General features: G+C 46.3%; 10 protein-coding genes across 10 annotated transcripts; 6 read left to right on the forward strand and 4 right to left on the reverse strand.

The window, feature by feature from the left end:
• The first annotated feature begins 522 nt into the window (after positions 1-522).
• Positions 523-4,280, forward strand: TrAFT101_000157 (uncharacterized protein). Its single transcript, XM_024901273.2, has 10 exons — positions 523-778; positions 842-1,309; positions 1,379-1,948; positions 2,009-2,508; positions 2,557-2,666; positions 2,733-2,825; positions 2,877-3,076; positions 3,131-3,595; positions 3,647-3,976; positions 4,030-4,280. The coding sequence occupies exons 1-10, from the start codon at positions 571-573 to the stop codon at positions 4,185-4,187; spliced, it is 3,102 nt and encodes a 1,033-aa protein (XP_024755868.2). The 5' UTR covers positions 523-570; the 3' UTR covers positions 4,188-4,280.
• A 402-nt stretch (positions 4,281-4,682) lies between these two features.
• Positions 4,683-5,583, reverse strand: TrAFT101_000158 (uncharacterized protein). The gene has a single exon (XM_024908956.2). It carries the CDS (start codon positions 5,490-5,492, stop codon positions 4,986-4,988), a length of 507 nt encoding a protein of 168 aa, XP_024755869.2. The 5' UTR covers positions 5,493-5,583; the 3' UTR covers positions 4,683-4,985.
• A 775-nt stretch (positions 5,584-6,358) lies between these two features.
• TrAFT101_000159 (uncharacterized protein) lies at positions 6,359-8,188 on the reverse strand. The gene is made up of 4 exons (XM_024902132.2): positions 7,694-8,188; positions 7,516-7,642; positions 7,131-7,463; positions 6,359-7,076 (listed from the first exon to the last, which is right to left on the reverse strand). The coding sequence occupies exons 1-4, from the start codon at positions 7,820-7,822 to the stop codon at positions 6,493-6,495; spliced, it is 1,173 nt and encodes a 390-aa protein (XP_024755870.1). The 5' UTR covers positions 7,823-8,188; the 3' UTR covers positions 6,359-6,492.
• A 268-nt stretch (positions 8,189-8,456) lies between these two features.
• Positions 8,457-10,288, forward strand: TrAFT101_000160 (uncharacterized protein). Its single transcript, XM_024908957.2, has one exon. The coding sequence runs from the start codon at positions 8,635-8,637 to the stop codon at positions 10,147-10,149; it is 1,515 nt and encodes a 504-aa protein (XP_024755871.1). The 5' UTR covers positions 8,457-8,634; the 3' UTR covers positions 10,150-10,288.
• Positions 10,289-10,636: 348 nt separating this feature from the next.
• TrAFT101_000161 (uncharacterized protein) lies at positions 10,637-12,598 on the forward strand. Its single transcript, XM_024908958.2, has 2 exons — positions 10,637-11,316; positions 11,375-12,598. Exons 1-2 carry the CDS (start codon positions 10,833-10,835, stop codon positions 12,499-12,501), a joined length of 1,611 nt encoding a protein of 536 aa, XP_024755872.2. The 5' UTR covers positions 10,637-10,832; the 3' UTR covers positions 12,502-12,598.
• Positions 12,599-14,346: 1,748 nt separating this feature from the next.
• TrAFT101_000162 (uncharacterized protein) lies at positions 14,347-15,200 on the forward strand (the record flags this gene model as incomplete). Its single annotated transcript, XM_024904525.2, has 3 exons — positions 14,347-14,792; positions 14,850-14,940; positions 14,997-15,200. The coding sequence occupies 3 exons, from the start codon at positions 14,347-14,349 to the stop codon at positions 15,198-15,200; spliced, it is 741 nt and encodes a 246-aa protein (XP_024755873.1).
• A 484-nt stretch (positions 15,201-15,684) lies between these two features.
• On the reverse strand, positions 15,685-16,841 carry TrAFT101_000163 (uncharacterized protein). Its single transcript, XM_024901283.2, has 2 exons — positions 16,051-16,841; positions 15,685-15,981 (listed from the first exon to the last, which is right to left on the reverse strand). The coding sequence occupies exons 1-2, from the start codon at positions 16,642-16,644 to the stop codon at positions 15,772-15,774; spliced, it is 804 nt and encodes a 267-aa protein (XP_024755874.1). The 5' UTR covers positions 16,645-16,841; the 3' UTR covers positions 15,685-15,771.
• Positions 16,842-17,421: 580 nt separating this feature from the next.
• On the forward strand, positions 17,422-18,651 carry TrAFT101_000164 (uncharacterized protein). Its single transcript, XM_024908959.2, has one exon. It carries the CDS (start codon positions 17,756-17,758, stop codon positions 18,569-18,571), a length of 816 nt encoding a protein of 271 aa, XP_024755875.2. The 5' UTR covers positions 17,422-17,755; the 3' UTR covers positions 18,572-18,651.
• Positions 18,652-21,308: 2,657 nt separating this feature from the next.
• Positions 21,309-22,149, forward strand: TrAFT101_000165 (putative secondary metabolism biosynthetic enzyme; the record flags this gene model as incomplete). The annotated part of the gene is made up of 2 exons (XM_024910301.2): positions 21,309-21,585; positions 21,650-22,149. 2 exons carry the CDS (start codon positions 21,309-21,311, stop codon positions 22,147-22,149), a joined length of 777 nt encoding a protein of 258 aa, XP_024755876.2.
• A 292-nt stretch (positions 22,150-22,441) lies between these two features.
• TrAFT101_000166 (uncharacterized protein) lies at positions 22,442-23,567 on the reverse strand (the record flags this gene model as incomplete). The annotated part of the gene is made up of 3 exons (XM_066125933.1): positions 22,442-22,519; positions 22,583-22,924; positions 22,989-23,567. 3 exons carry the CDS (start codon positions 23,565-23,567, stop codon positions 22,442-22,444), a joined length of 999 nt encoding a protein of 332 aa, XP_065982030.1.
• Positions 23,568-26,045: the final 2,478 nt, after the last annotated feature.

The following is a 26,045-nucleotide window of genomic DNA, read 5'->3' on the forward strand; positions in this document are numbered from 1 at the left end:
GTCCTATTTCCCATGGCGCTCAGCACGTGCCGGGTGTTTTCCTGTTCTTCAGCCAGGTGACTAGGCTTCATGTCGGTGTAACCTTCAACCATCGCGGACATCCACAACTTTCCCCCGGACTCTGTTTCATACAAGATGAGGTGCAGATAAAGAACGCCTCACTAGCATGAACAGCTCGGATCGTGTCGGGCCTTTTTTTTAATTAGGGCTTATTTGCTTGTTTGCTTTATGTGCAAAGTTGCTGGGTAATATGGCAACCTGTTACTTGAATAACTCGCCTTTCGCGAGGAGACTACGATGCCTTTCTCGGGCGTTCTCCATCTTTAGCTCATTCACAGCTTCCTCGCCGCAGCCCAAAAAAGGGCCTTTTCTTGTCTTTGGCTGAGGAACGCATACCATGCCTTGAATCTTGTCATGTGCAAATTCCCCATCTCCGCTTGTTGCATATAAAAACTAGGCCACTTCGAAAATGATTTAAGAGCATGGGGGTCCCTGAGAAATCTCCATGATCACCCTGACAATCTCTCCCTCCACCGTTGTTGCGAAGAGGTGCAGATAGCTTCTATCATCATGGGGTTTATACGCTCCGCCGTGCTTTCGGCCCTCACATTTGCCGTGGCATGTCGTGGCCTGGCCACGCCTGGATCCGAGGCTGAACCCTCTGTAGAAAAGCGTGCTTCAAGTTATTGGTATGAAAACATTGCCCATCAAGGAATTGCGCCATTCGCCCCCAGCGGCTACACAGTGTTCCGCAACGTAAAGGACTATGGCGCAAAGGGTAACTTGCCCCCGCCCCCCCCTTCTCAGTCTTGACCGCAGCTGCTGACGAAGGATGCTCAAGGTGATGGTGTTACCGACGACACGGCAGCAATTAACAATGCCATTCTGTCGGGAGGTCGATGTGGCAGACTCTGCACATCCAGCACTCTGACTCCGGCTGTGGTATACTTTCCCGCTGGGACATACGTGATCTCAACGCCCATCATTGATCAGTACTACACCAACATCATTGGAGATCCGACCAACCTGCCAACCATCAAGGCGACCGCAGGCTTCAGCGGCATTGCCCTCATCGATGGTGATACTTACTATGGCGATAATGACCCGAACAATCCCAATTGGATTTCAACCAACGTCTTCTACCGGCAAGTACGCAACTTCAAGCTCGACATGACATCTATTCCAACTTCTGCGCCCAAAATCTATGGTATCCACTGGCCGACAGCCCAGGCAACAAGCTTGCAGAACATCCAGATTACGATGAGCACAGCGTCTGGAAATAACCAAGTCGGTCTTTTCATCGAGAACGGTATGAACTGCTGAACCACTCGTTACAACACCGTAGTGTGTCTTTATGTTTTGGCTAATGACTTCGTAGGATCCGCTGGATTCCTCACTGATATGACCTTCAACGGTGGCTCGATTGGTGCTGCTATCGGCAATCAGCAGTACACAATGCGCAACTTGGTATTCAACAACTGCGGGACAGCCATTGTCAGCGGCTTCGATTGGGAGTGGGTTTACCAGGGCATTACCATCAACAACTGTGGATTGGGCATTGACATGACGGCCGCCGAGTCCATCACTTTGATCGACAGTTCCATCACCGGGACGCCAGTGGGAATCAAGACCAGCTTCAGCGCAAACCAGTCGCCCGCCACGTCCAACAGTCTCATCGTTGAGAACCTGTCTCTCAACAATGTCCCAGTGGCCATTCAGTCGTCGAGTGGAAGCACTATTCTGGCTGGAGGAACTACAACAATTGCTGCGTGGGGTCAGGGTCACCAGTATACGCCAAATGGACCGACGACATTCCAAGGCAGCATTACGCCAAACTCTCGTCCCTCGTCGCTTTTGAGCGGATCCAGCTATTACACGCGCTCAAAGCCCCAGTATGAAACTCTGCCAGTTTCTTCATTCAAGAGCGTCCGATCTGCTGGTGCCACCGGTAAGCACGGTTATCCATTGTTCGTCAGGGTTTGAGTGCTGACTTTTTGCGTGACTCTAGGTAACGCGGTCACCGATGACACGGCCGCTCTGCAAAGTGTCATCAACAGTGCCACTGCTGCAGGCCAAGTCGTGTACTTTGATGCTGGTATCTACCGCATCACCAGCACGCTCACTATTCCCCCTGGCGCGAAGATCGTTGGAGAGGAATACCCCATCATCATGTCTTCTGGAAGCTTCTTCAATGACCAAAGCAACCCGAAGCCTGTGGTCCAAGTTGGCACACCCGGCCAGACTGGACAGGTGGAGTGGTCAGACATGATTGTGTCCACACAGGGCACCCAAGCCGGAGCTATTCTCATTGAGTGGAACTTGGCTACCTCGGGAACGCCCAGTGGCATGTGGGATGTGCACACGAGAATCGGTGGCTTCAAGGGATCGAACCTCCAAGTTGCGCAATGCCCCGTAACTGCGAGCAGCACGACTGTAAACACGGCTTGTATTGGAGCTTACATGTCCATGCATATCACTGCCAGTGCAAGCAACCTGTACATGGAGAATGTGAGTGAACTGACCTGGAAAAAGGTGCTTCCCAGCTAACGTGAATAGAACTGGCTCTGGACCGCAGACCACGACATTGACGACTCTAGTAACACGCAAATCACCATTTTCAGCGGCAGAGGTCTGTACGTTGAAAGCACTGCAGGAACGTTCTGGTTGTATGTTTACCATTTGCTTAGCATATTCTCGTTTGCTTAGACCAGGCTACTGACAGACTTCTATAGTGTTGGAACAGCGGTTGAGCATCATACCCTCTACCAGTATCAATTTGCCAACACGCAGAACATCTATGCGGGAGTTATCCAGACAGAGACACCGTAGGTATATCCACCTCTCTCATGTGTGCACTGTTAATGATCCCTGCCCAGATACTACCAGCCAAATCCCAATGCCCCAACGCCCTTCAACGTCAATACTGCTCTCAACGATCCCGACTTTGCCACCTCTTGTTCCGGCAATTCGGGCCGCTGTGCCGAGGCTTGGGGCTTGCGAATCGTTAGCTCTAAGAATATCCTCATCTATGCCGCCGGCTTGTATTCGTTCTTCGAAAACAACGATGGAAACACTGGTACGTAGTCTTTTCGCTTCCTCCTCCCACAAGAGTTGAACTGACGAGTAAAAGGCTGTGATGTGGCTCTTGGGCCGGAAAACTGCCAGAACAACATTTTCGACCTTGAAGGCACGCTGACCAACATTAACGTCTACAACTTGGGAACCGTGGGCGTCGTCAACCAGATCATGCAGAACGGAAACGTGCTTGCAACCTCCTCTTCCAACGTCAACGCCTTTGCTGATGTTATTGCTCTCTTCCGACTCGCTTCCGGAAGCGGAGGCGTGACTCCTCCTCCTTCTAGCACCACCACAGCACAATCCACAACATTTTCCACAATCATCACCACCTCGTCGCCGCCGAAGCAAACTGGATGGAATTTCTTGGGATGCTACTCCGATAATGTCAACGGTCGGACTTTGGCCAACCAGGTCCAGGTCGCAGGAGGCGCATCTGCCATGTCGATAGAGGCTTGTGAAACTGCCTGCAAAGCCGCCGGATACACCATTGCGGGCGTCGAATACTCGGGAGAATGCTGTAAGTATTGCACACAAGAACAAGCCCTACAGTGTAACTAACGGCTCTCAGGGTGTGATACCAAGTTCCAGAACGGCGGCGGCCCAGCCTCTGATGGAAGTGCTCAGTGCACCATGACTTGCAGCGGTGCGCCACAGGAAACCTGCGGTGGCCCGAACCGCCTCGATGTTTACAGCTTGGCGACTGCAACTGGGAGCGCCTCGCCTCCCGCGGCCACCGGATGGAACTTTAGAGGATGCTATACCGACAGTGTCAATGCTCGAGCGTTGATTGCCGAGTCGGTTCCCAACGGCCCCTCATCGATGACTATTGAAGCGTGTCAAAGTGTGTGCAAGGGCCTGGGCTACACTCTTGCGGGCCTTGAGTATGCCGACGAGTGCTGTAAGTCTAACTCCAGCTCGATATTTCTCTGATCTCGTTCTAACGATTCGTAGACTGCGGTAACAGCCTCGCCAATGGTGCAACCATTGCCCCAGATGGAAATGCTGGTTGCAACATGAATTGCGCGGGCAACGCTGCTGAAACATGCGGCGGTCCCAACAGGTTGGACATTTACAGCTATGGCCAGGCCAATGGCACCCAGCCACTTTAAGCGTATCCAGGAAGAAATAGGGATATGTAGATATGAGTATTTAAAAGAATATAAAGTATATATAGCTATGGTGTTTCATACAAACACACATGTCAATCGGACATTTAGCATTAAACCAAGTAACCCTGACATTCAATTGGGTAGTGGTCACTGCATGTACTTTGCCAGCCCCTGCCAGCGGCCTGATCTGAATGATGCATCTTATCGTGTCTCGATGCTGCTGCTGCGCTGACCTGACTAGAAGTACGGCATGCTTCTGGCCACATCGATTCATACATCATGTCTGTGATGCTGGTTCACGATATTCGCAGCATCCGTGGTCAAGCTTGTGAATGCTGTCATAAGCAAAGGCTAGCCTGTCGTTGGAGCAACATTCAAAAGCAATTTATTCTAGAAGCCCAGAGGGATTCTGACATTCATATTTGGACATTCAGTCTACCATCTGGCCACTCACCAATTTTGAATATCCTGATAAAGTGGTCGAGATCATCCAAACGGTTTACAATGAGAATAAATTATAGCATATATAAACTGCTAAGATATATATAAAAGGAACCTTATATAAAGAATTATTTAAATGAAAGATGGCCAAGCATTTTGTGTTATATTAAGCATTTCCGTTGAAGGGTTGATATTGGCTTAATCATGTGTACACAGCAAAAGTGGCTCAATCTTCGCACTATCTCTAATGGCACATTTATAAATCAATATCCAAAATATTTCATTCAACAATTGACTCGAGTATATCCAATTCTTGCCTTACGCTCTCTGCCCACTACATTATCTGTTCGTGCAATCCTAGTTTGTGACATGGTATACCTTGTATACAACACTGTCAATACCCGCAGCACCAAAGACAAAATTTACACGTGCAAGTAAGATTGCAAAATTCATCCACCTGTACTTTTGACTCGCCGTGCTACATTTGAGTATCTCAAATCCATACGGTTCAGTGATATTCGACGTGTCACTGCCCGAATCCTCGCCAGCCTGGCCATCCAAAGCCAGCATAGTTGCTCGATCAAGATAATCATAACCCATTACACTGAGGCGTAACAGCTCGCCATTCGAGTCTTTGGCTATCAGCCGCATGTCCACTTCAGCAACATTGTCTTCGACGTATCGAGTAAGATAGTCTCCTCCACCAGAGGTTACTTCCGCAATATGGCTGCCGTCTGCTCCAGTAATTGTTCCATCCGTGATTTCGAACCAATTTGCCTTTCCTCTTGGAGTTTCACCGGCATTAATTGGCTCCTTTGGCGTGATCGCCATGGTAAAGACGTGATTGAGGGTAGGAAGCGACATTGCTTGGAGGTGTATAGACCAGCCTTCAAGTCAATATGTAGAAGCTGGGGAGAATATATCACTTTATAGGATTTATAGAGGCAATTCTGTTCATAACGAAGATAAATGGAGGAATATTTTGACAAATTTTGAAAAGGGAAATCCGAGTTATTTATGCAATGGCCTAGCCGCTGAGAGGCTTCACGATTGTCTTACTAATAAGTGGACGGCCTCTCAACAATATTACGTGTCTTATGAAGTAGTTGACTTGTCCAATAGAAGATGAGGGAGCTACTGCGCGTACTGCCGTGACGTGTAAAACACCAAGTGGACGACTTAGGGAATTTACGTCATGCGAGTATCTTGGATATACAATACTTCATTGTCCTATCTAAAGAGTAGGTTGGTGTGGTAATGAGAAACTGATGCTACATATCCATTTGCATTTCGTTTATTACCCTTGCATATACTGTACAGTGTATTGTTCTCCACTGTTGCTTGATTGGACTTATGCCATATCACAGCCTCTTAATTTGCCTTCAAAGACATTAGAAGAGGGGTTGAGCCCCGCCATACTGCATAACTATAAGTGAATGAGCATAGGGAGCCAACGCGGCTACTTGTCCTGTAATACTTATCCATAGCGTAGATGTCCAATTTGTCGCTTATTTTGTTATTATAATAGAAGCAAAGATGACCGTAAAGAGAAACCCTTTCAAAGTAGATGTGTATCGTCATAAGTTGACGGAGCATACAAGGGTAAGGTACGTGGCTTTGATGTTCCTATGAAACAAACAGCCTCGGAGCCCTTTAGCGGTTGAAGTTAGCTGCTTAGCCCGCTAATATCAGTGTGATATCACCATAATATTACGCGTATCTTTTAGCTGATGAAGAGCAATTAATTGTTTCCAATTCCCCCATCATGTTAATTGATTCGTGCCATCATTTGTGCACGTTTATAATACAGATTTTCAGCGCTGATAGGAAACAGTCGCTAGTATAAAGCTTATATATACACGCATTATAGCTCATCTTTTATACCCTTTGGCTGTTCTCGAGCTCCGTCTTCCAAACCCCTCTTGACAATAGAGCTTAGGATCTCATACACAACCTGCGCCGCCGCCAAAGCCGTCTCTTCACCTCTTCCTTGGTAGGCAGGACTGACCTCCACGACGTCAGCGCCGACAATATTTAGGCCTTCAATTCCTCTCAGGATTCGGATAAACTCTCTCGTAGTCCAGCCGCCAGGTTCAGGGGTTCCAGTACCAGGTGCGAAAGCGGGATCCAGCACGTCGATATCAACAGACAGGTAGACCGGGTCTTCAGTTCCTAATACTGACATGATACCATCGATGATACCCTGTGTGCCGATCTCATCAATCTCGTCGGCGGCATAGCGCACCCAGTTCTGGGCGGTATCCGATTCGTGATCCGCCCAGTCAGAGCCGCTGAGACGAGTGCGCAGACCGGCATGAACAGACTGGCTTGTCGATGAGTTTGACAGAAGCCCCTCTTGGTTAGCCATCCAGAACATGGAGCCGTGAGTAAAATGTGATGAACCCCAGGCTGACGGGTATGCGGCGGGATTCCAGGTGTCCAGGTGAGCTAGAGTCTATCAGTTTCCGTCTGCTTCCCTTAAAGCCTATGAGAAAGACATACCGTCAAAGTGAAGAACCCGAACCGGCTTTCCATAAATCTCCTTCAAAGATCTCAACGCAGGCAGAGCCAAACTGTGATCTCCGCCAAGAGTGATGAGCTTAGGCCGACCTTTGCTCAGTGAGCTTATGGGCTGAGCTCTACCGAGATTTCTGAAAGCCTGCGTCATTTGCTCGGTTGCAATATTATTGTCAAAAGGCGTGATGGGGATATCCCCGCAGTCAATGATTTTCGCCCAGTTCTGATAGGGATTGATGTTGGCGCGAGGGTTGAATGCGCGTAGCGACGTCTGACGAGAAGAGGCTTGTCTAATAGCTCTGGGTCCAAATCGGGCGCCTGTGAGAAGGTGAGTAAACAGTCATCACCTGGGTCATGCAAAAATAGTTACCTGGTCTGAACGAGACTGCGGTATCGAAAGGCGCGCCGATAATTGCAATGTCATATTTCTCTTGCGGGTTTGTGAGACACTTGACGTAGTCTAGATGAGCAAATGACCCGATGCCGTTGAAAGACCACTGCAATCTGTCAACACGGGCTGGAAACTACAAATCAAGTTCGTCACATACCTCGTGCCCCCATTTTGCCTCCAATTCAGCCAATTCCTCTTTGCTCCATTCCTTCTCATCACCATGCCCGCCACAGCTGTAACCTGAGCCAGCCAAGGCGAGGATGCTGAGCCATGTGATGAACTTCATTTGGAGACAAGGAGCGCTTAACAACACCTACAAAGGAAACGAGAAGAAACGATATAAACAAAGTCTCTATATCCAGCACATTTTGCCTTGCAGCGTCTACCATTTATAGGGTTGCTCAGCTTAATAGTTGGTGTTCGCATTCTCCACATTCTCCACCCACGGCGTCAACGGCGGGGGATATTGTCTGGGGAAGCTACCTCTTGTGTGAAGCCCGAGATCGGCCGCGAATAGGCGCATTCTGACTTGCTAAAATGGTGCCAAAACTGATTAGCCACCAGACATGATCTCAGCATCAGCACCAAAGTCAACGCGAGTGCTGTTACAAGTCTGCCCAGTTCCTCGGGGAGTTGTACAAGACGCTGTCAAGTATTTGATGTTTGTCTTCGAACCCTCGTTTATAGTTCGCAAAATCCATCGCCACGGCACGTGGCTTGATAAAAAATGGAGTCTCGATTCTTGGCTGCAACCTGTTCGGCTGTTAAACAACCCCTACGTTTACGCGGGTTGAAGTACCGATAAGAACCAGCCAACGCTAGCAATACGCCTCCGGAAAGCGCACTTTTTAGCTCGCCTGAATCCGAATCCGCCAAGTCTTGGTGTGGTGAACATTTCTAGATCTTTGATAACCTGACAGTCCTCTGCTACAAGTCATCCATAAAAATGGCCCTTACTGCCTTTATATCTACTTCCTTTGAGTGAAGCCAGCTAGTATTTATATAAGCTCTTCAACTCCTCTCCCTCTTCCCCTTTGATTCTTCCTTATCCAGCATATTAAATTGTTCAGATAATACAAGCCAAAAAACGTCTTCGCCATGGCTGACAAGCCCAACGCTGTGGACTCTGTGTCCATATCCCAATCCCATGTGGAAGAGTCAAAGTTTGTACAGCCTGAAGAACAGCTCAAGAAGCGATACAGCCTTCTCTCTGTCATTGCCTTCGGCTTCACTACAATGAACTCGTGGGTGGCCTTTGCCTCTGGAGTTGCCGTCCCGCTCTCGTGCGGCGGCGGCCCAGGTCTCATCTATGGCCTCATTGTTGCCGGAATCGTCATGGCCACAATTAACATCGGCTTTGCTGAACTTGCTTCCGCATTTCCATCTGCTGGCGGCCAGTATCACATCGTTTACATGACCTTTCCCCAATCGACACGTCGAGTCGCCGCGTTCTTCACAGGCTGGATTTCGGTGATTTACATCATGGCGGCAACGGCATCGTGCAACTTCTTTGTCGCTGGCTCGATTCTTGACCTTGTCAATCTGTGGAACGACGGTTACGAAATACAAGCCTGGCATACATACCTGCTCCATATCTTGCTGAGCATCATTGCATTTGGGGCCACGTCTCGTTTCCCTACAGCCATTGGCAAACTGGGCGTGACGATTCTTGTGCTGTCCATTGTTGGCTTCGTGGCCTCGCTGGTTACGCTGCTAACCGTCCAGGATACGAAACAGTCTACCGACTTTGTCTTCAGGCAATATACAAATGTTAGTGGATGGTCAGATGGATGGGCCTTTTTTATCGGTGTTACTGGATGTCTCTGGGCGTACAGTGGCGTTGATGCCCCGACACACGTTTCAGAAGAAGTGCCGAATCCGAGTCGAAATGTCCCCATTGCCATCATCACAACCATGGCCCTGGGTATCGTCACAGTCCTTGCCTGGAACATTGCGCTCATGTTTGTTGTCACCGATCTTCAGGCCCTTATCGAATCCGGCGTTCCCATTCTGGAGGTGTACAACCAGGCGCTGAATTCAAAGGTGGCCACAACCATCTGGGCAGTCTATTACATTGTCATGTTCTACGACATTGTTCTCAATCTATTCATTTTCGCCGGCCGAACAATCTGGTCGCTATCACGAGATGGCGGCGTCCCCTACTCCAAATTCATTTCTCATCTGAATGCGTCAAGTCCCGTTCGCGCCACTGCAATCATGCTTGTCTTGCAGATTATCATCGGCGTTCTCTATGTGGCGTCGGCTACAGCGTACAGCAGTTTCATCAATCTCACCCTATTCGCGCTCAATATCACGGTTGCGCTACCCCAGGCTGCCCTCTTGTTCCGAGGCCGCAGCATTCTTCCGGAGCGAGCTTTCTCTCTTGGAAAGTTTGGCTACATTACAAACGCCGTTGCTACGCTCTTTGTCATTTTCTTCTCTATTTGTTTCTGCTTCCCCGTCGGTTATCCCGTCACTGCCAACACCATGAATTATTTGATTGTTGTCATGGCTGTGGGTCTAGTTGTGACAGCTGTTGTGTGGGCTGCCAAGTTGCGTAAAACTTTTACCGGGCCTCAGTTGGAGAGTTACGGTGGTGAATTTCATCATTGAAATTTGCATGGGATATAAACTCCCCTATGTAGATGGGAATAAAAAACAATAGTTAGTATTACAATATGAATTGCAGATGTTATGATAACTCTTCATTCTCCGCGATTGTTAAGCTACTCCACAGTTTTCTAACCTCCCCGGGCTCTACACCGAGAAAATAAGGAGCAACAAAGAAAGAACGAACTAGCAAAAGATGGTTGACATCCAGAAATAGTCAAACGCGTGCGAGAGGGGCGATAAACTCGTTCTAGTGCTATCTGTATTATGTACGAGTTATCTCAATGCAACTAGCACGCTCACGTATTAACTTTGTGGATTCAGCTTTTAACCCAATACAACCACTTTGCCACGCGCTATCAGATAAGTTCCCCGCGCTTTGCGTTTCCAGTCGTTATCCATTGTCCACTTACTCCGCATTCTCCACACAACTGATAGATACTCAGCCCGTTATCTTCGGCAGCGTCCCCTAATAAGATAACAGGCTCGCCGCCGCCCTTAACGCCGCGCATGGACGCATTCCGACTCTCGGTTTCTCTGTCACCTTATTTCTACCACCTTGGAAGATCCATCTCATATAACCTACGTTGGACTACTCGCTGCGTACATCTGGTCATCAAACGTCCCCCCACTGGAAGTGTGTGCCGCCTGCCGCCATTGACGCCCGTCTCGCCCCTATAGTCGCAATGTCGACGTTGCCGGTCTCGCTATTACCGGCTTCAAGGCCGCAACCGCAGATTTCCCAGCGCAAATTGATCAAGAAGGGCGGTTACACGCGACAACGCCGCGGGTGCTTAACCTGCCGACAGCGCAAGAAGAAATGCGACCAGGGGCTTCCGATTTGTGGGCACTGCTCACGACTTAACCTCGTTTGCAAGCACGAAAAGCCCCGAGAGGTTGTATCAAGCACTTGCGGGGAAGATGCTGCCAGAGACTCGGCTGGTTCTGAAGTGCGTCAACGCTGGGGCTACGACAACTCCAATTCTCCACATGGCGACAATGTTTCCGAAGTCGTACGGGTCTCAAAGATCTTTGAACCGCTGGATTTTGTACGATCCAAAGATTCTGTGGATCATCTGAGCTCCAGTCGAAGGACCATGATGCGATACTACACTTCCACCCTCGCCATTATGCTATCAGCAACAGCTGAAAATAACTGCTTCCTGTCAGGTTAGTTGGATACAGCTATTTCCTCTGCGTCTAGAATATTCCTTAATAGTGGATCTAGTCCTGTTGCCAATGGCCTTTGACTGCGCTACTCTGCTTGATGCAATGGCTGCATGGTCATCGGCCCATCTTGCCTTACGAGACCCCAGTTTCAACAATGTCTCTCTCCAACATCGGGGCAGGGTTCTTAGCAACCTTAGCGCCGCCCTTAACGGCAATAACCTTTCCGGGGAAATGTGCCTAGCTATAACGATGGCCATGTGCTCCATGGAGACTATCTCGGATGCAACTACCAGCGGCTGGGCACACCATCTATTTGGAGCTGCGGCCGTCCTGCAATCCGGCATCTCTGATGTTCAAGAAGGCGCATTGCAAAAGTCACGAAGCATAATTAACGGCTACTGGTTGGAATCGGTTGAGCGGAAGTGGCTGGTTAGAAACTTTGCGTATCACGATATCCTGATGAGCGTGTCACTGGATAGAAGGCCCCTTATCACTGGCGATTATTGGATGTCTGCGGATGATGAGATGGCGGATCCTTACTTTGCATTTGCGTCGAAAATCATGCTATTAACATCCGAGATCAGTGTTTTAAACGCCGATTGCGCTGACTACGAGCTATCACTTGGCGATGGTGGCAGCCCAGAAGAAGACGCCTATGCTGACATCTTTGGAGGATTGCCTTCAAGCTCCAATTACGATACATTTCTTCAAAGAGCACGCGACATTGCTGCTGAACTTCGAGAATGGAAATGCCCAACTGCTTCCGCCGACACACCGCTCGGATTCCTCAGCCAGACGTATCAAAGCGCGGGACTCATATACCTTCATTATGTCTTGCAAAAATACTTTCCACAACACTCGGATGATATACTAACAGAGGGGGTTGATGTGTATGTTGAATTGGTATGTGATGCGGCGCAAAAAGTACCCGAGGGATCCCTGGCCGAGTGCTCTTTACTATTTCCGCTTTTTATTGCTGGCGGGGAGGCGAAGAACGAAACACACATTGAGCGAATTAAGAACAGGCTTTACACAATGAATAAGTGGAGGAGGTTTCGGAATGTGAATGCTTGTAGGGAGGTTTTGGAAGAACTTTGGGAGCAGAGGGCTCAATTGGGAGAGACAGAGACAATAGGTTGGAGGGATATTGTCCGGCAACGAGGCTGGCAGCTTGCACTGTCGTAAACACTAATGATTCGATGTATTATTTTATCAAGCTTACGAGTATATTCTAGCGTGCTTATTTTTTTATCCAGAATAGTGGGAATTCAAATTACTAAACCTCACTCAAGAAATTGAAGATGACAAGAGCCCAGACAGACTGTAGAGCTTTAGGAACAGCTTTGCGCGAGTTGTGAGTTTTTGTGGAAACCAGAACCAATGCCTTGGCACCAATCGCATAGAATGCAGTAGTAGTGAAACTCGAGATAAAGACTAAGAAGCGGCCAAGAGAACCGTTGACATCTTGGCATTGACCAAAAAAGCCGGTTCCAATATCTCAATCCGATGTATTCACCGTTCGTCGAGTGATGTTGGCCTCACTCCGCACAACTTCTAGTATTACCAGTGTATCTATACAAAGTCTATGTATTACAAATCTCAGTTGTTATAATCCAAGTCGTCTAATCACTTTTTGCTGCGCTAGAGCGGCAGTTGTGCATAAGCATAGTAATTGGATTTCGGGTAGTGCCGTATAGGACACACTAGGCCACAGTCACACTAGGCCACATGTTGTGTGGCCAGGGCAGCCCGGCTTCCGCCCAGCATCTGCTATTAACAGAATGCAGGGAATAGTTTAGAAGTCCGGGAAGAGGTTATCTTATAACTGTTATGTGAACTTCAGGAACAGGTAGGACTAGTGGCTCTTGATTTAGCTACTACTCTATCTTCTACTCCAATGTGCCAACAACCCGACCCCTGTATGAAGGATTGATGAGGCAATATTAGGTACTAGTGGTTGTAATTTGCCCTCCACCTCGCAAAATATTATTACTACGGTATGTAGTTTGATACTGGCTATTTAAGAGCCTCCGTGAAGCATTAGAAACTAATGAAGCAAAGCTTACTTCAGAGTTGTTAAGAAAATGACCAAGTTACTGCGCTCAATAGCACAATAACATATATTTATGCCCAGCTTGTATTCGCAAGTACACAAAGTTGCCTGGAAGGAACGCTGCTTATCATAGCACTAAATAATATTAGCCGACACTAACCACCAAGGGTGATGCATAGCTACTCAATTATAAGTAGTTCATAGACCTTTTTAAGAGTCAAACGCGTGTTCCATGTAAGCTATGGTAACATTGACATAAGAGTAACCCTAAACGGCGTAAGGATTCTTCAATTTTTATTTGACTAGAAGTATAAACCTTCTAGTTAAAGTAGGATGTAAAATGATCAGGAGAGGGCATATTGGCTTACCTGACTACTCATACCTAGGGAGCAGTAATCACCACCTATATTTTAAATCGTGTAAATTATAGAAAATTAGACAGCTTGGCATCTATGCTCATTACGGCACCCTTATACTTGATCGGGGATTTATTAGGCCTTTCATCGGCCCTAAGTAGCCGAGACCCGCATAATCGGATGTTTTAAGATATATATTATACAGAAAGAGAAGGTTGTGAGTCGTATTCCATGCTCAAATAATGGTTCATATTTATACCCGATCCAATCATGTTCAATCAGCCTGGCTATAGGATTCAAAAAGCTACTCTGTCTCTGGTAGTGACCGAAACTGGACAACCTCGACAGTTTTTGAGGTCCTCAAGAGATTGTACTGTCAGCAACAATAGCATCAAAGGGGACGATTGCAAGGACTGAAATGGGAGGCAAGTTCTAGTATCGGTTAAATAAAATACAACCAACTTTAAAGATGCCAGCACAATCCTCAGTAAGAAAAGCATCTATAAAGAGGGATCTCGCTCCAGAGCTCTTCTCATGATGTCTTCATCAGTCACAAGTAATTCAATTATCCGGTGTTAGAGAGTTTCGTTTTCTTTTTGACGCTGTTTCTCTGCGTCTAAAATGGCTCGCTTGACTTACATTTCGTTACTTGGCCTTGCCAGTTCTATCCTTGCCGCTCCTCAGCCTGCATTGACTGGCACTGAAGGCACGATTGCATCTACTGTTCGAATTGCCGGCCCCACAGCTGCTCCTAATATTCATGGTCTAGACATTGCTAGTCCTCCTCAGTTCCTGACGATCACTGTTGTTAACAGCCATGGCGATGCTATTTCGACATCGCATGCTCACGACCCCAACGGTCCTTCTGCTGTGTCGGGTAATGTAGGTCCCGGCACTATGGCCGCAGGCGCCACTGCGGCCTTTGCTGTACCAACCGGATGGATTGGTAACGTCGCTATTAACGACGCCGGCTGGGCTATTACTGGCGATGATTCTCTAATTGAGGCCAACTTTGTTGTCCCTCAGGGGTCTTCAATTGCAGTAGCCGATGTTGATATCTCTTATGTGTGAGTTATGAACTGTGATTTATTTTCTCTTTTTCCTGTCAGCTAATGCATTCATAGAAACGGTTTCTCTGTTGCCATTGTTTGCTCTTGTGACGGACAGATTGTAACTGGTTGCAACAAGAACTTGTTCAACCTCAACTCTTGCGGCGTAAGTTGGCGTTATTGTACATCTATCCAATTAGCTGTAGCTAACATAAAACAAAGAACAATGACGGGCAAAACGCTTGTGTTAACCCGCTCAGAAGCGACCAAGGAGCCACGTCAGCTGCGCCTTTCTTCGCTCCCTGCCAGCACGCTGCTTGGACTTATGTCAACGATGGCGCTGCAAACTCTTTCGGGCAGTGCCAGTCGGGCCAAATTACCTGCTGTGTTGGCGCTGCTTGCCCTCCTAACCCCAGACAGCCTTAATAAAGGTATAGTGCTATTCAAATTCAGATTTAGGCTGGAGACAAGGAGAATTCACCGCTACCCTGAAAGCATCAGAATTTAACATCCCTGTCTTCAATCATGAATTTGCCGAATTATTTATTCTTCTCTAAAGTCGCTTTATATATATAGCCACGCAAGATACATAGTTACATAGAATTATATACTAGTTACATGAATTAATTGTGTCTTTATTACGACAAAGCTCTCTACATTGAAAGACTGGCTTAGATGTTGTTAAGGGGGTGTTTCTTTCTCTTTCAACAGCTACGTAGAGAATAATAGAATGAAGAGACGCTAGTAATAGCATGGAGTAGATATCTATAGGAGCATAGCAATTGGTAATCAATTTCATACTCACAATTACCCTTATCACCTGGAACTTAATATAGCCATGTTCAACTTTTGCGAGTTGACTAACCCAGCTATGAACAATGGTTGACCATAATATTGGGGACCATTTATTTGAAGCAGTATATTTCGCTTTTATTTGACTATCTATTTGAAAATATCATATATACAGTGGTATAACCTCCAAATGAACGTCACTGTCCTAGTTAGGCCCATTGCCCGAGCCGTAAGGGCTGAAGGTATACTGAACACCCAAGGGAGAAAGAGAAGGTCCACCGTTCTGTAGCAGCACTTTCGAATTATCCGCGGTACCAAAGTAGGAATAACGGTAGACACAACCATTGTTATCAAGGAACGGGATTGCCGATCGCAAAAACTGACTCTGCTGGTCAATTGTTCCGAATGCTTGGAACTATTTAGGTAGTTAGTATCTGGGTAAGCATTCTTTCTCTCTAGATAGGAACTGATATGAGCAGCGTACCTCTGTAATCCAGACTTGACGGCCATTGCCAAGCGCGCATATGCTATTAACCCAGTTTTCCAGATCCGCCTCAAGTGTATAATCATTGTACCAGTGAATTGGGATGAAATCAATGTGGCAGTCACTGCAGGCCTGCAAAAATTGACTCAGCCAGTTGTAGCCGTCATTAGAGACGGCAGGAGCACCGAGTTGAGCATGACCATAAAAAGGCTCCATGTACTGCCTCCAAGCTGCAGCAGCATCCCCGGGGCTTAGATTGGCCTGGCCGGATTGTTCTGGCTCGTTGAAGGCTAGCAAGTGCCCTGAACCTCCATTATTAAGCCAATACCAAGCATTGTCGAACCACTGGTTTGTATGGTAGCTTTGCGTGCCCCACAGCATGGGTACAAACTCAGCCCAGCTTTGCTTCTGGCTGGTTGTGCTATCCCAGTTGTATTGCCAATTGACCTGCGAACCGTAGCCATTCCATGACCCGCTGAACTGACCGATGGGGATATCATCGTTGGCCGCCAGGCCACGCTTTGGCCACGGATCGGCAAGAGACAACGTGAAAAGGGAAGCAGCTACGCTTATCCTTTTGCCGGAGAAAAGCATGATGGCGAAGGGGCAGTATGTATGAAGGTAAAATGTAGAAGTGTATGTGAAGTTGGTAATACAAGCCCTCGATCTTCCAATGGCGAAGGAAAGAAAGATGAATCTCTTCTTGAGCTGTGAACAAAGAGATTCAAGATGCAACTTAAATGTCACAGACTTGATAGCGGCTGCTTTTTTTTATTGTATTACAACAGCATTCCGTCTCCTATAAATATTTATAGTTTCCAAACATGCGAGCAACTTATTCCGTGGAAGGATTGTACTCTGCTGACAGATTTTTCTTCTTCTTACTCTTCTCTTTTCACTTTCTTTTTTTGAACTAAGAGCGAGTAAGCATAAATGCTTGTTAATCGCTCTTATTGTAATATGAAATATATACCTCGTGGTATGATTTTCAGGTACATTTTCAGCTTGGTTGCTAAAGCGGAATTAACTCATAGCCACTAAGAAGTAACCCTGCCGGTGCGCTATACGATATCGGGCATCGGACGGGTTATAATTCCTAGCATGACAGCGCTTAAGACTGCTGCCTTGAATCCTTTATCTGTGGGTACATATTCATTGTTTCTCCAAAAGGAAGGCAAAGATGATTTAATTTACAATAGGTATACTTCATAGGCACGGCTAGATCCTGCCGATATAAAGCCGCAGCAGTAAGACATAGGATCCTTTCCATGCTATAATAATATACTCATCCTTTGCAACTCTTCTCCTTCTGCATTTATCATAGGCCATTTACAACTATTGACCAAGCTTGGCTATTCTAATTTCTCAGGACCGAATTTGGTTACAACTGTCTTCAGCTGACTCGGTTCTATCACAGCACACCATTGGAGCTATGGAACCAGCGAATCCTATCACTAACACTGAGCTTGTTCTAGAACCCGAATCTCCCGACAACTACCGAAGCGACGGCAGTTGTAAGGAAAGAATGGTGACAGTGGCAAGATATATCCTTGAAGCAAGGTTGATTTATCCCAGTCTCACAGTATGTTGTTAATAATGGGGGAAAGTATATAAATAAAGACATTGCTTCACCTCGTCTTTCAATCTGGCCATCTCACAAGCATTGTCCAAACAAAGGTTGCCTATCCATACATCTGCTGTTACCATGCGTGCCATCTCTTTTCTTTCGCTTATTGGCGCTGCCATAGCGCTACCAACAACTGAAAGCTCCGGAGTAGCTCCCACTAATAGCACCGTGCCCGATATCAATGCTATCAAAGCCGTATCGCAAGATCGGTTTACAAGTTATCAGACGGGTGGCTTAGAACGCCAGTCTGTCAAGGCCAATGGAATGAAGTCCAAGCGCGGCTGGACATGCAGCAGCTCGCCCATTTTGACTTGGGGCGACAGCGACACCGGCGGCAAAGGCGTCACTATCACCAATGCTGACACGGACTGGCGGGGCTTTTACATCTACCACAACAACTGCGATACTGTTCCTTGGAAGTACATTTGGGTTGGGGCCAACCAGACTCAATTTGTTTCCTTCCCTGATGGCTTCGAAGGCCGCATCCAGCGCGGAGTCGACCAATACATGCTTAACGGGCAGGCGCAGTGGCTCGGCTCATGGTATGAGGTCAGCTGGGACGGAAATGGCGTCGGTTGGAGCGATGTCTCTCTCATTCGTGGCTGTGACGGTGGTGTTTTGACTTGGTCTCTGGACAACTCTGGAGCCTGGAAGGGATTCACACAATGGATCCTGGACGGTGCGCCTACAGGAGCGTATGATATGAAGAATGATGGGCAATGGGTGATCAAGGCTACAGAGGCGCTTGACGGTTCGATTAACACAATCCCTCGCGATTGGGATCTCCAGAAGGTTGGCTCTGACTACGTCTATGTTGACGACTCGCACGGCAGCCCAGTCATTGCATCGAGCAACGGCCGTTTCGGTACTTACTGGCCGGGAGGCCGAGCATAAAGCTCGCATTATTTGGATACAAAGCCTTTTAATAACTTTGAGAGTATATATATATACATATATTTATCAAGAATTATATATACTTACTGTGGAGACGCTCTCTATTTGGCCTCTATATTATATAACCTAGCCTTCTAATTGCAGCATACTGTATCAGAACTTAACATACATAAGAACGATAATTTGAAAGCGGTGTACTATTTGATCCGTAAAGTATCATGAAGCCAAAATGTTGCAACAGTGAAACTATCAGTGTAGTATTGGGGTTGCTTCAGACTCAAAAATAAACAGAGTTACATTTGAAACGAGTCCTTGGACGGCATGGCAACATTAAATTTCCCGTGGGAGTCTGATGGAGTTGCATTAGGAAATGTTCCCGGCCGACATTAAGCTGCCAATCGACGGTTTACAAATAGAAATAGTAGTACGGTTGTTATACATTGCAGACACCAACTGTGAGTACTTTATAAACATGTAGAGGAGAAATCTATAGTCTCTCCTTACTTAATAATGTTAAAATGTAAGAGTAGATATAGGGTAAGCCGCGGCTCCAGTCTAGAGCATGTAGGGAAGCCAGTTCTAAATCCTCAAGGATTCAGGGGCCATAGAATCTATGTTCTAGCACGTGGCGTAAGATGAGCCTAGACCATTTTGGAGTAGATCCATACCCCTTGATTCCCAGCAGTCCTCTTATCCCAGCCATCTTCTTCTAGTAAATAGGGCTTCATCCCCATAGCTACACACATGACTCCATTCAAGGCGCGAATCTCTCAAGATTCGCCAAATTTAGAAATAAACTTGATAATAAAAGAATATTTGTAAAGCCGGAATGCGATACAGTGAGCGCAGAGATACCTCACCAATTGTATGGCTACATATCACCGCATATTACCGTATGTTACCGCATATCGCCGTATGACCACATATTATCGGATGTACGCGAAGATGCAGTACGATCAATTGCAAAGGCCAAAATTAGTGTCCTATATCGGGGCCATAGAATCTTCTATTATTACACTAAGAATTCTATGCCCCAAGATTGAAACCATTACAGGCTACAAAGTATACGCATTTTCTTAAATACTAACTGGTTAGTGCTGCTAAGTCTACAATATACGCAGGGTCTGTGCTGATATGAATGCAGTATTGCACCATCTACATACTCTTAGTCGATTAAAGCTTACATGTGCTGCATAAATAGAATAAATAGACGCACAAATATTTTACTTTTGTTGATACACAAATATAGTTGGTAGTTCAGGCTTATACTAATGTCATACCGTGTACAAAGTTATGCATTCCCTATGGGTAGAATATTGTTCCAGCGTCTGTTTGCCTTTCTATATTCCTAGTATGTCTTTAACAACTTGCCAATGCTAGGCATATCTGTTGACTATTGGCCTTGCAGAGTCAAAACCGAGTCCGCAATTTGTCCCTGGTATTCTATGTGCGTGTAGGCACTTAGTGAGCTTGACGTTAATATTGTGGCACCTTGCTGCGGCATTACTTTTCCCTCGAGATTCGATATGAAGTGCCGCAACACCGCACACCAGCGCCGCTGAAAAGTCGGATCTAGGCGTTTTCGCACCATCGACTAAGCACCAGACCAAGCTTGTTGGATATAGGGCTGGGGCGTCGCCACAGCGGGGTCTGAATACTCAAAACGGGCTATAGAGTCCAGAGTGAAGCCCATCTCTTCTTCAACAGCAGAATCTTACATTTTCTTCTTGGAAAGAATGTTTCCATCTCCTCCGAGCCAGCAAAATATCTGTATCGTTTGTAAACTTCGAAGCGGATGAGGGTCAGTGCTTCTCTGTGCTGGTGAAACCCGGCCGCAGACCCTTCGTTAAACCCACCAGAATTGCAACTGATAATGCTGAAGTATCTCAAAAAAAGGCTGTGTGCATAGTGTTATATTACATCAAGACTGGTTATGGAATTGATAGCTGGAGTAAGCTCGTTTAACACGTTTCCGTTGATCCAAAATGTAACATATGAAGCGATGTGAATTACACTATTACCAAGCCCCATAGCTCGATTGCGCGTTTCCTCGACGAATTCGCTCTAGAGGTATCGCAAACAATCTTTCCGACCACATTGGCTCTGTGTGTCTCAAAAAGCTCTTGTTAAAATGCTCGGATTGAAGTTTGTCCCCAGCTGGTAACCGTAAGATCCACGATGTGCAGAATTTACGCTTCGGTTGAAGCTGGCGTGAACGTCAACGTGAATGAAAGGTACAAGCAAATTTCGCTGGTCCATTATTCGAATTCTATGAAGGGGTGCTTTCTATTAAAACCCATTAGTAATATAGAAACTGCAATTTCACGTCAAATAGATAAATATATATTTCAATGGGGCAACATAGGCTCGCGCATGACTCGATCGTGCAGTAAGGTTGCATAGATCAGTAACATATTTCTCCACGATTCTCTAGGTATATATAAACAAATTCGGCTTTCGGATAGACTTTTCATACTTCTTACAAATCTGCGTAGCAACCAATTGAATAATCTCTGGCGGTCAAACAATATCCGTAATCGTTTGCAAATACTGGTTAGTTTACTACATACGGAGTTTATCGTACTTACTACCGCGATACTAAAATAGCATGCTATAACAAAACACAAAGTTGAAAGAATAAATAGAAGTATACATGTCCCTTAACTCATGTGTTCTATAGTTTCTACAGTCTAAACACCATAACATCGACCTCTATTAGCTTTATAAATTGCCCACTATGAACCGTGTCCTGTCCCTTTTTCTGCATTTTGCTGTCGCCATGTCGACCAGCTTTAAGACTTTAGCCTTGCACAAGGATGGCGCTGATGGCGCTATTTTGACAGTCACTATCAAAAATACAAGAAGCGAGGTCAACGTGTTTTGTCAGGAAACCTCTATCGAGCTAAATGAGCTTGTAACTGTTCTCCAAAATGATACCTCAACAAAAGTCGTCATCTTCAAAAGCGGCAATCCTGAATTCTTCAGTGCGCATTATGATATCTTCCCCACACCTGGTTAGTTTGTCTCTCTTTTGGAAACGATATAATTTAGATATGCTCACCTGATATACCTGTACAGGCGAGCCCGATCTAAACACGCCTGGGACTGCAGCTTTCAACGGCAAAGTATTCCTGAATATGAGCAATCTGCCACAACCTGTGATTTCCATGATTGATGGTCCTGCTCGTGGCATAGGAAACGAGTTCCTTGCAGCATGTGACATGATATTCGCTTCCAAGAATGCTCGCTTCAGCAATTTTAAAGCAACACTCGGCCTTCATCCTGGCGCAGGGGGCGTTGCATGGATGCCGTTGCATATTGGGCGAGCTAGCGCTATGGAATTCGTTTTTTCTGGAAATGATATTGATCCAAAGACGGCCGAAGAATATGGCTATGTCAACAAGGCATTTGATACACCAGAAGGATTGTACGATTACGTTGAGAAGTTGGCAGAAAGGATCGCCCTGTTCCCTCTAGGTGGTCTATCCAGCATCAAAAGGACAGTAACTGATACTATTCAGCCTAGGCCAGAACAAATAGCGATTGAGGGAGCCGAGTGGGACAGGCTAGTGGCCTAAAATCTACAATCGGAGCTCATGGGTAGACTCATGACACTCAGCAAGAATTTTACGGACTACAGGTCCCACAAGAGGTAGTTAGGGTTCAACTTATTTAATTTAATATCCAATCGCTATTTTGGCATCTCTCCATAGTATTTTTAGGCGATAGCTACTTTTAGAACTCGAAGAGAAATATTAGATGTATAAATCTCGTCAACAAACCACCTGCCTCCGCTTTCAACCTAGAATATTATTTTCTCGCTACGCATTTGCGACTTCGCTATTCATGAATATCGATGATATCAATCTTTTATGTAGAGAATATTTGAGAAAAATCTCGCTTACGGAAATACTGCTCCATTGTTTCCAATTTCGGAGGCTCTTCCAGCTACGTGTATAATTCTGTTAACACATATTTCAAGCACAACAGCTGCTTTGAGAGCACACTCACGTCTTTCGGGTGGATGATTGTTGGGTCATCTCTAGCTTCATATCCAAACTCTTCAAAATAAAGAAACCCTTCGTCGATTTCGAGCTTTAAATCGGGAGGCAAGAATTCATTTGGTTGGCTACGAGGTACAACCACCACTTCAGATTTGGTCTCAGAGGCTTCTTGGAAAGCTTGTACCATTTCTCGCAGAGTTGCCCACTCTCGATAAGCAATGAGATTTTTGCCCGGTTTTTCCTGAATCAGGACCTTGACGAATGGACCAGTGTCTTCGTCTGCGGCAATCCACGGGAGCTTGAAATCGGCAGCCATCGTAGTAATGAATTGGGCGATACCATCCTCGTTCTGAAATATGTCATTATCTTTCTTTCCCTTTAACTATACAAGGTTGTTGATCGGAATGACTTACTTTGTGAGGGATAAAATTCGGGCTTTCCACATAGGTGTTTAAGAATAGACCTGCTTGAAAAAGGCTAGTTTTGGCCCATAGCGCTGAGTGCGTCTCTTCAACGTAGGCAGATGCGCGCGCTTTGAGGTCAAAATGATAAACATGAGTGTACTTTTTTCTAGACCACTTTGTCACATTGGAGAGGGTAGACAGGATGAACCTTTCCAAGCCGGGCACCTGAGAAGCGGCGTCGATTGCATTCTTCAACTGCTGGAGCTCGCTTTCTCCCGCCAGCAGATTTAGCCGCTGCTCGCTGGTGTGTTTATTTTGTTGAACAAGGGCACCGTATATCCCCCAAAAGTCGCTCACAACAAAAATGGCATTGGCATCACGAAAAGCGGCTGAGAGGCTGGAAATATCATCCATATCAGCCTGAACGACTTCTACGCCGCGAGCAGAGAGTGCCTTGGCTTTTGAGCTAGCAGGATTTCGAGTAAGCCCTCTAACCCTCCATGCTGTATCTTTCAGAAAAGTGTTCACAACGGAGCTGCCTTGGTTACCAGTAGAACCAACAACTACAATAAGTTTTTTGTCGGCCATAACGAATTGCTTTATCGGGATGAATGAAGTTCGATAGAATTGCGCCTCACTATAATGTGGTTGTCTGAGATGTAGAGCTACGAACGTTGGAAGTCTTTATTGTTTCGAGAATCAGGCATTTATACTCTACGCGCTTTGACTCTAGTGAAGAATTTATAGCCTTGCTTGCTCCATACGTGCTCCATAAATCTTGAAAATAGTTGAGCATTTTAATGATAGACCCGATGTATGTGCTATCAGGTGAACTGCTTGGTAATTCACATGGATAAGAGACAAAGCAACGCATTCTGAAAGGATTTGTAACAGCCCGATATTAATAACTAGCGATTAAGAATTAGAAATCGTAAACGAGAGTATAGCTAGATTCGCGAATTGCCCGAGCTAGATCCACCTCTTACGAGCGATTTGCGCTGTTGGCGTGCGGCAACCTGAAATATTTCGTTGCGGAGTGGAGTTACGGATTTGCGGCCGCGTTTTGCGGCCGCAGAACGCGGCTTGGCTTATGTAAAGTCCGCCACAGTGATCATCGGAGTTATATAACTAGGCCTTATGTTGTGTTGCGAGCCTTGGCGTCGGCGAAATATAGAGCGTATTCCCTCGAGCGTTGACATCTGATTCGTGGGAGTAGTACTGTTGTCGTTGAATGCCTTCCTCTAGCATAAGAATGCTGTAACACAAGCCAAGTCCCAGAGGAAGTAGTTCCTCCCATCAACCATCTTTATAACGATTTAGCGTACAAGTCTAATAATGTGCTACACTATATAACTGTCGCATCGCCTAGGTTGGCAAGAGAGATTCAGAGCTCTGGCCCTGCTCAAAGACCACGAAAATATAGATTGTTGATTCGCGGTGGTTTGCCCATTATTAGCTTCATCTCCCACTGGTGCACGTTAACAGATTATCGCAATATTGAATAGTGAACGACTTTCGACCGACGGTCTGAATAGAGCCTACATGGGGATCAGATTAACAAATTTTCTCCTCGTGATGGGTGTCAGATTCATGTCGCTATGAGTCGCAATTAGAAGATATTTCACGCCTATAACTGCTGTGGTCGCATCAGCTACATACAACCTCTTTAAATGCTCTAGGTTTCGCAGGGCACGCTTGCAAGCTTTGACGTAGCGTTGGGTTTGTGCATACGCACGCTGTGTTTGTCAATTGACACGTTCACAGGGAAATCGACCCTCGCGAAACGCCCACGCTGTGAGTGGAACGTAAGGACACAGTTGGCTGATCAATTTCACAAGTAAAGAGCATATTAGGAACATACAAAGCACACAAGGGCATCTCAGCCATGGCTGGGAGAGCAGAAGTATTTGAAGGGCTTTTGCTACGGCAGCCAGAATGGCCACCGCCAACAGCCAAAGCTTCACGGCTATCGACTGTACGTTGCGATCGCCCAGCTATAGTATCTGCAACTGGTAAGAATAAGTAGGTCATGATAAATCTCTTGGCCTCTGATAGGCGAGTTGCAATGACAAGGGACACAGTAGGCCAAAGTTGTTGGCGAAGAAATACAGATAGCAGAAGATCAAAAGAAGAGATAAGAGGAAAACTTTTAATTTGTCAAGAAATTGTACTATATAGATTATAAACAAGGAAAGCCACAATAACGGAGACTGTTGGGAATATAAAACAAAGGTTGCCGAGGGGTGGCTTCGATCTTAGCGTTAGGGACGGATGGTGGGTTGCATCGAGCTACCCGAAGACAAGTCTTGCCATCCTTGACTTCTTTTAAAGAGCCGTTCCAACGTATTGAGCAGGGATTAGAGCACACTAAATACTATCGTTGATAGAATATACCTATAGTGTTCGGTGTTGATGCTTCTGTAGGCCGTGAAAGTTGAGCGACGGAGTGGCTGGCACTAATTGCGCTGAGACGCTGACCTGAATCAAAAGCTCATGCTTCTTGGCTCACCATTCAGGAACGAGAAGTCCCAATACATGCATATTGGTGTCATTTCAGGTATCTAGGCCATCTCTCACAAAGCCAAGTAGACATAAGAAAGCAGGGGGAATCTCCACGGCGAAGGCCGTATCAGTCTCCATGATTGGCCTGAGCGGAATCATTCCTAGTTGTGCGGAATCACTTGACAGCAGTTCTAGCATTAACGTGTCCCAATTGCTAGCCAGCCTTTTTCCGTAGTTTGTGACACGACGGAATAAAGGGAGAAGAGAAAACTGAATGATCTCGCTAGTTGGCCGTATGTTCGTAGAGGAATGCGGCTGAACCGTTAGCATTCACAATTCACAAGCTCCAATACGTACTAGAGTATGCTACCTCTACTAAAGGCTCTAGTCTACTCACTCCTTCCAATTTGTCCAACGGCTCGCACCGATATAAACGAGCTTCCCGGCATTGTTCGTATAGCCACCAGGTTACGAACGCAGGCTAGGCGTGGTGTTCTAGAGGTTATGTAGTCTCTAGCTCCGCACAAAGATCAATTCATTGGACGGTAAAAAGAGGAAAAGCGC

This window comes from Trichoderma asperellum, chromosome 1 (assembly GCF_020647865.1).
Source record: "Trichoderma asperellum chromosome 1, complete sequence".
Taxonomy (NCBI): Eukaryota; Fungi; Ascomycota; class Sordariomycetes; order Hypocreales; family Hypocreaceae; genus Trichoderma; species Trichoderma asperellum.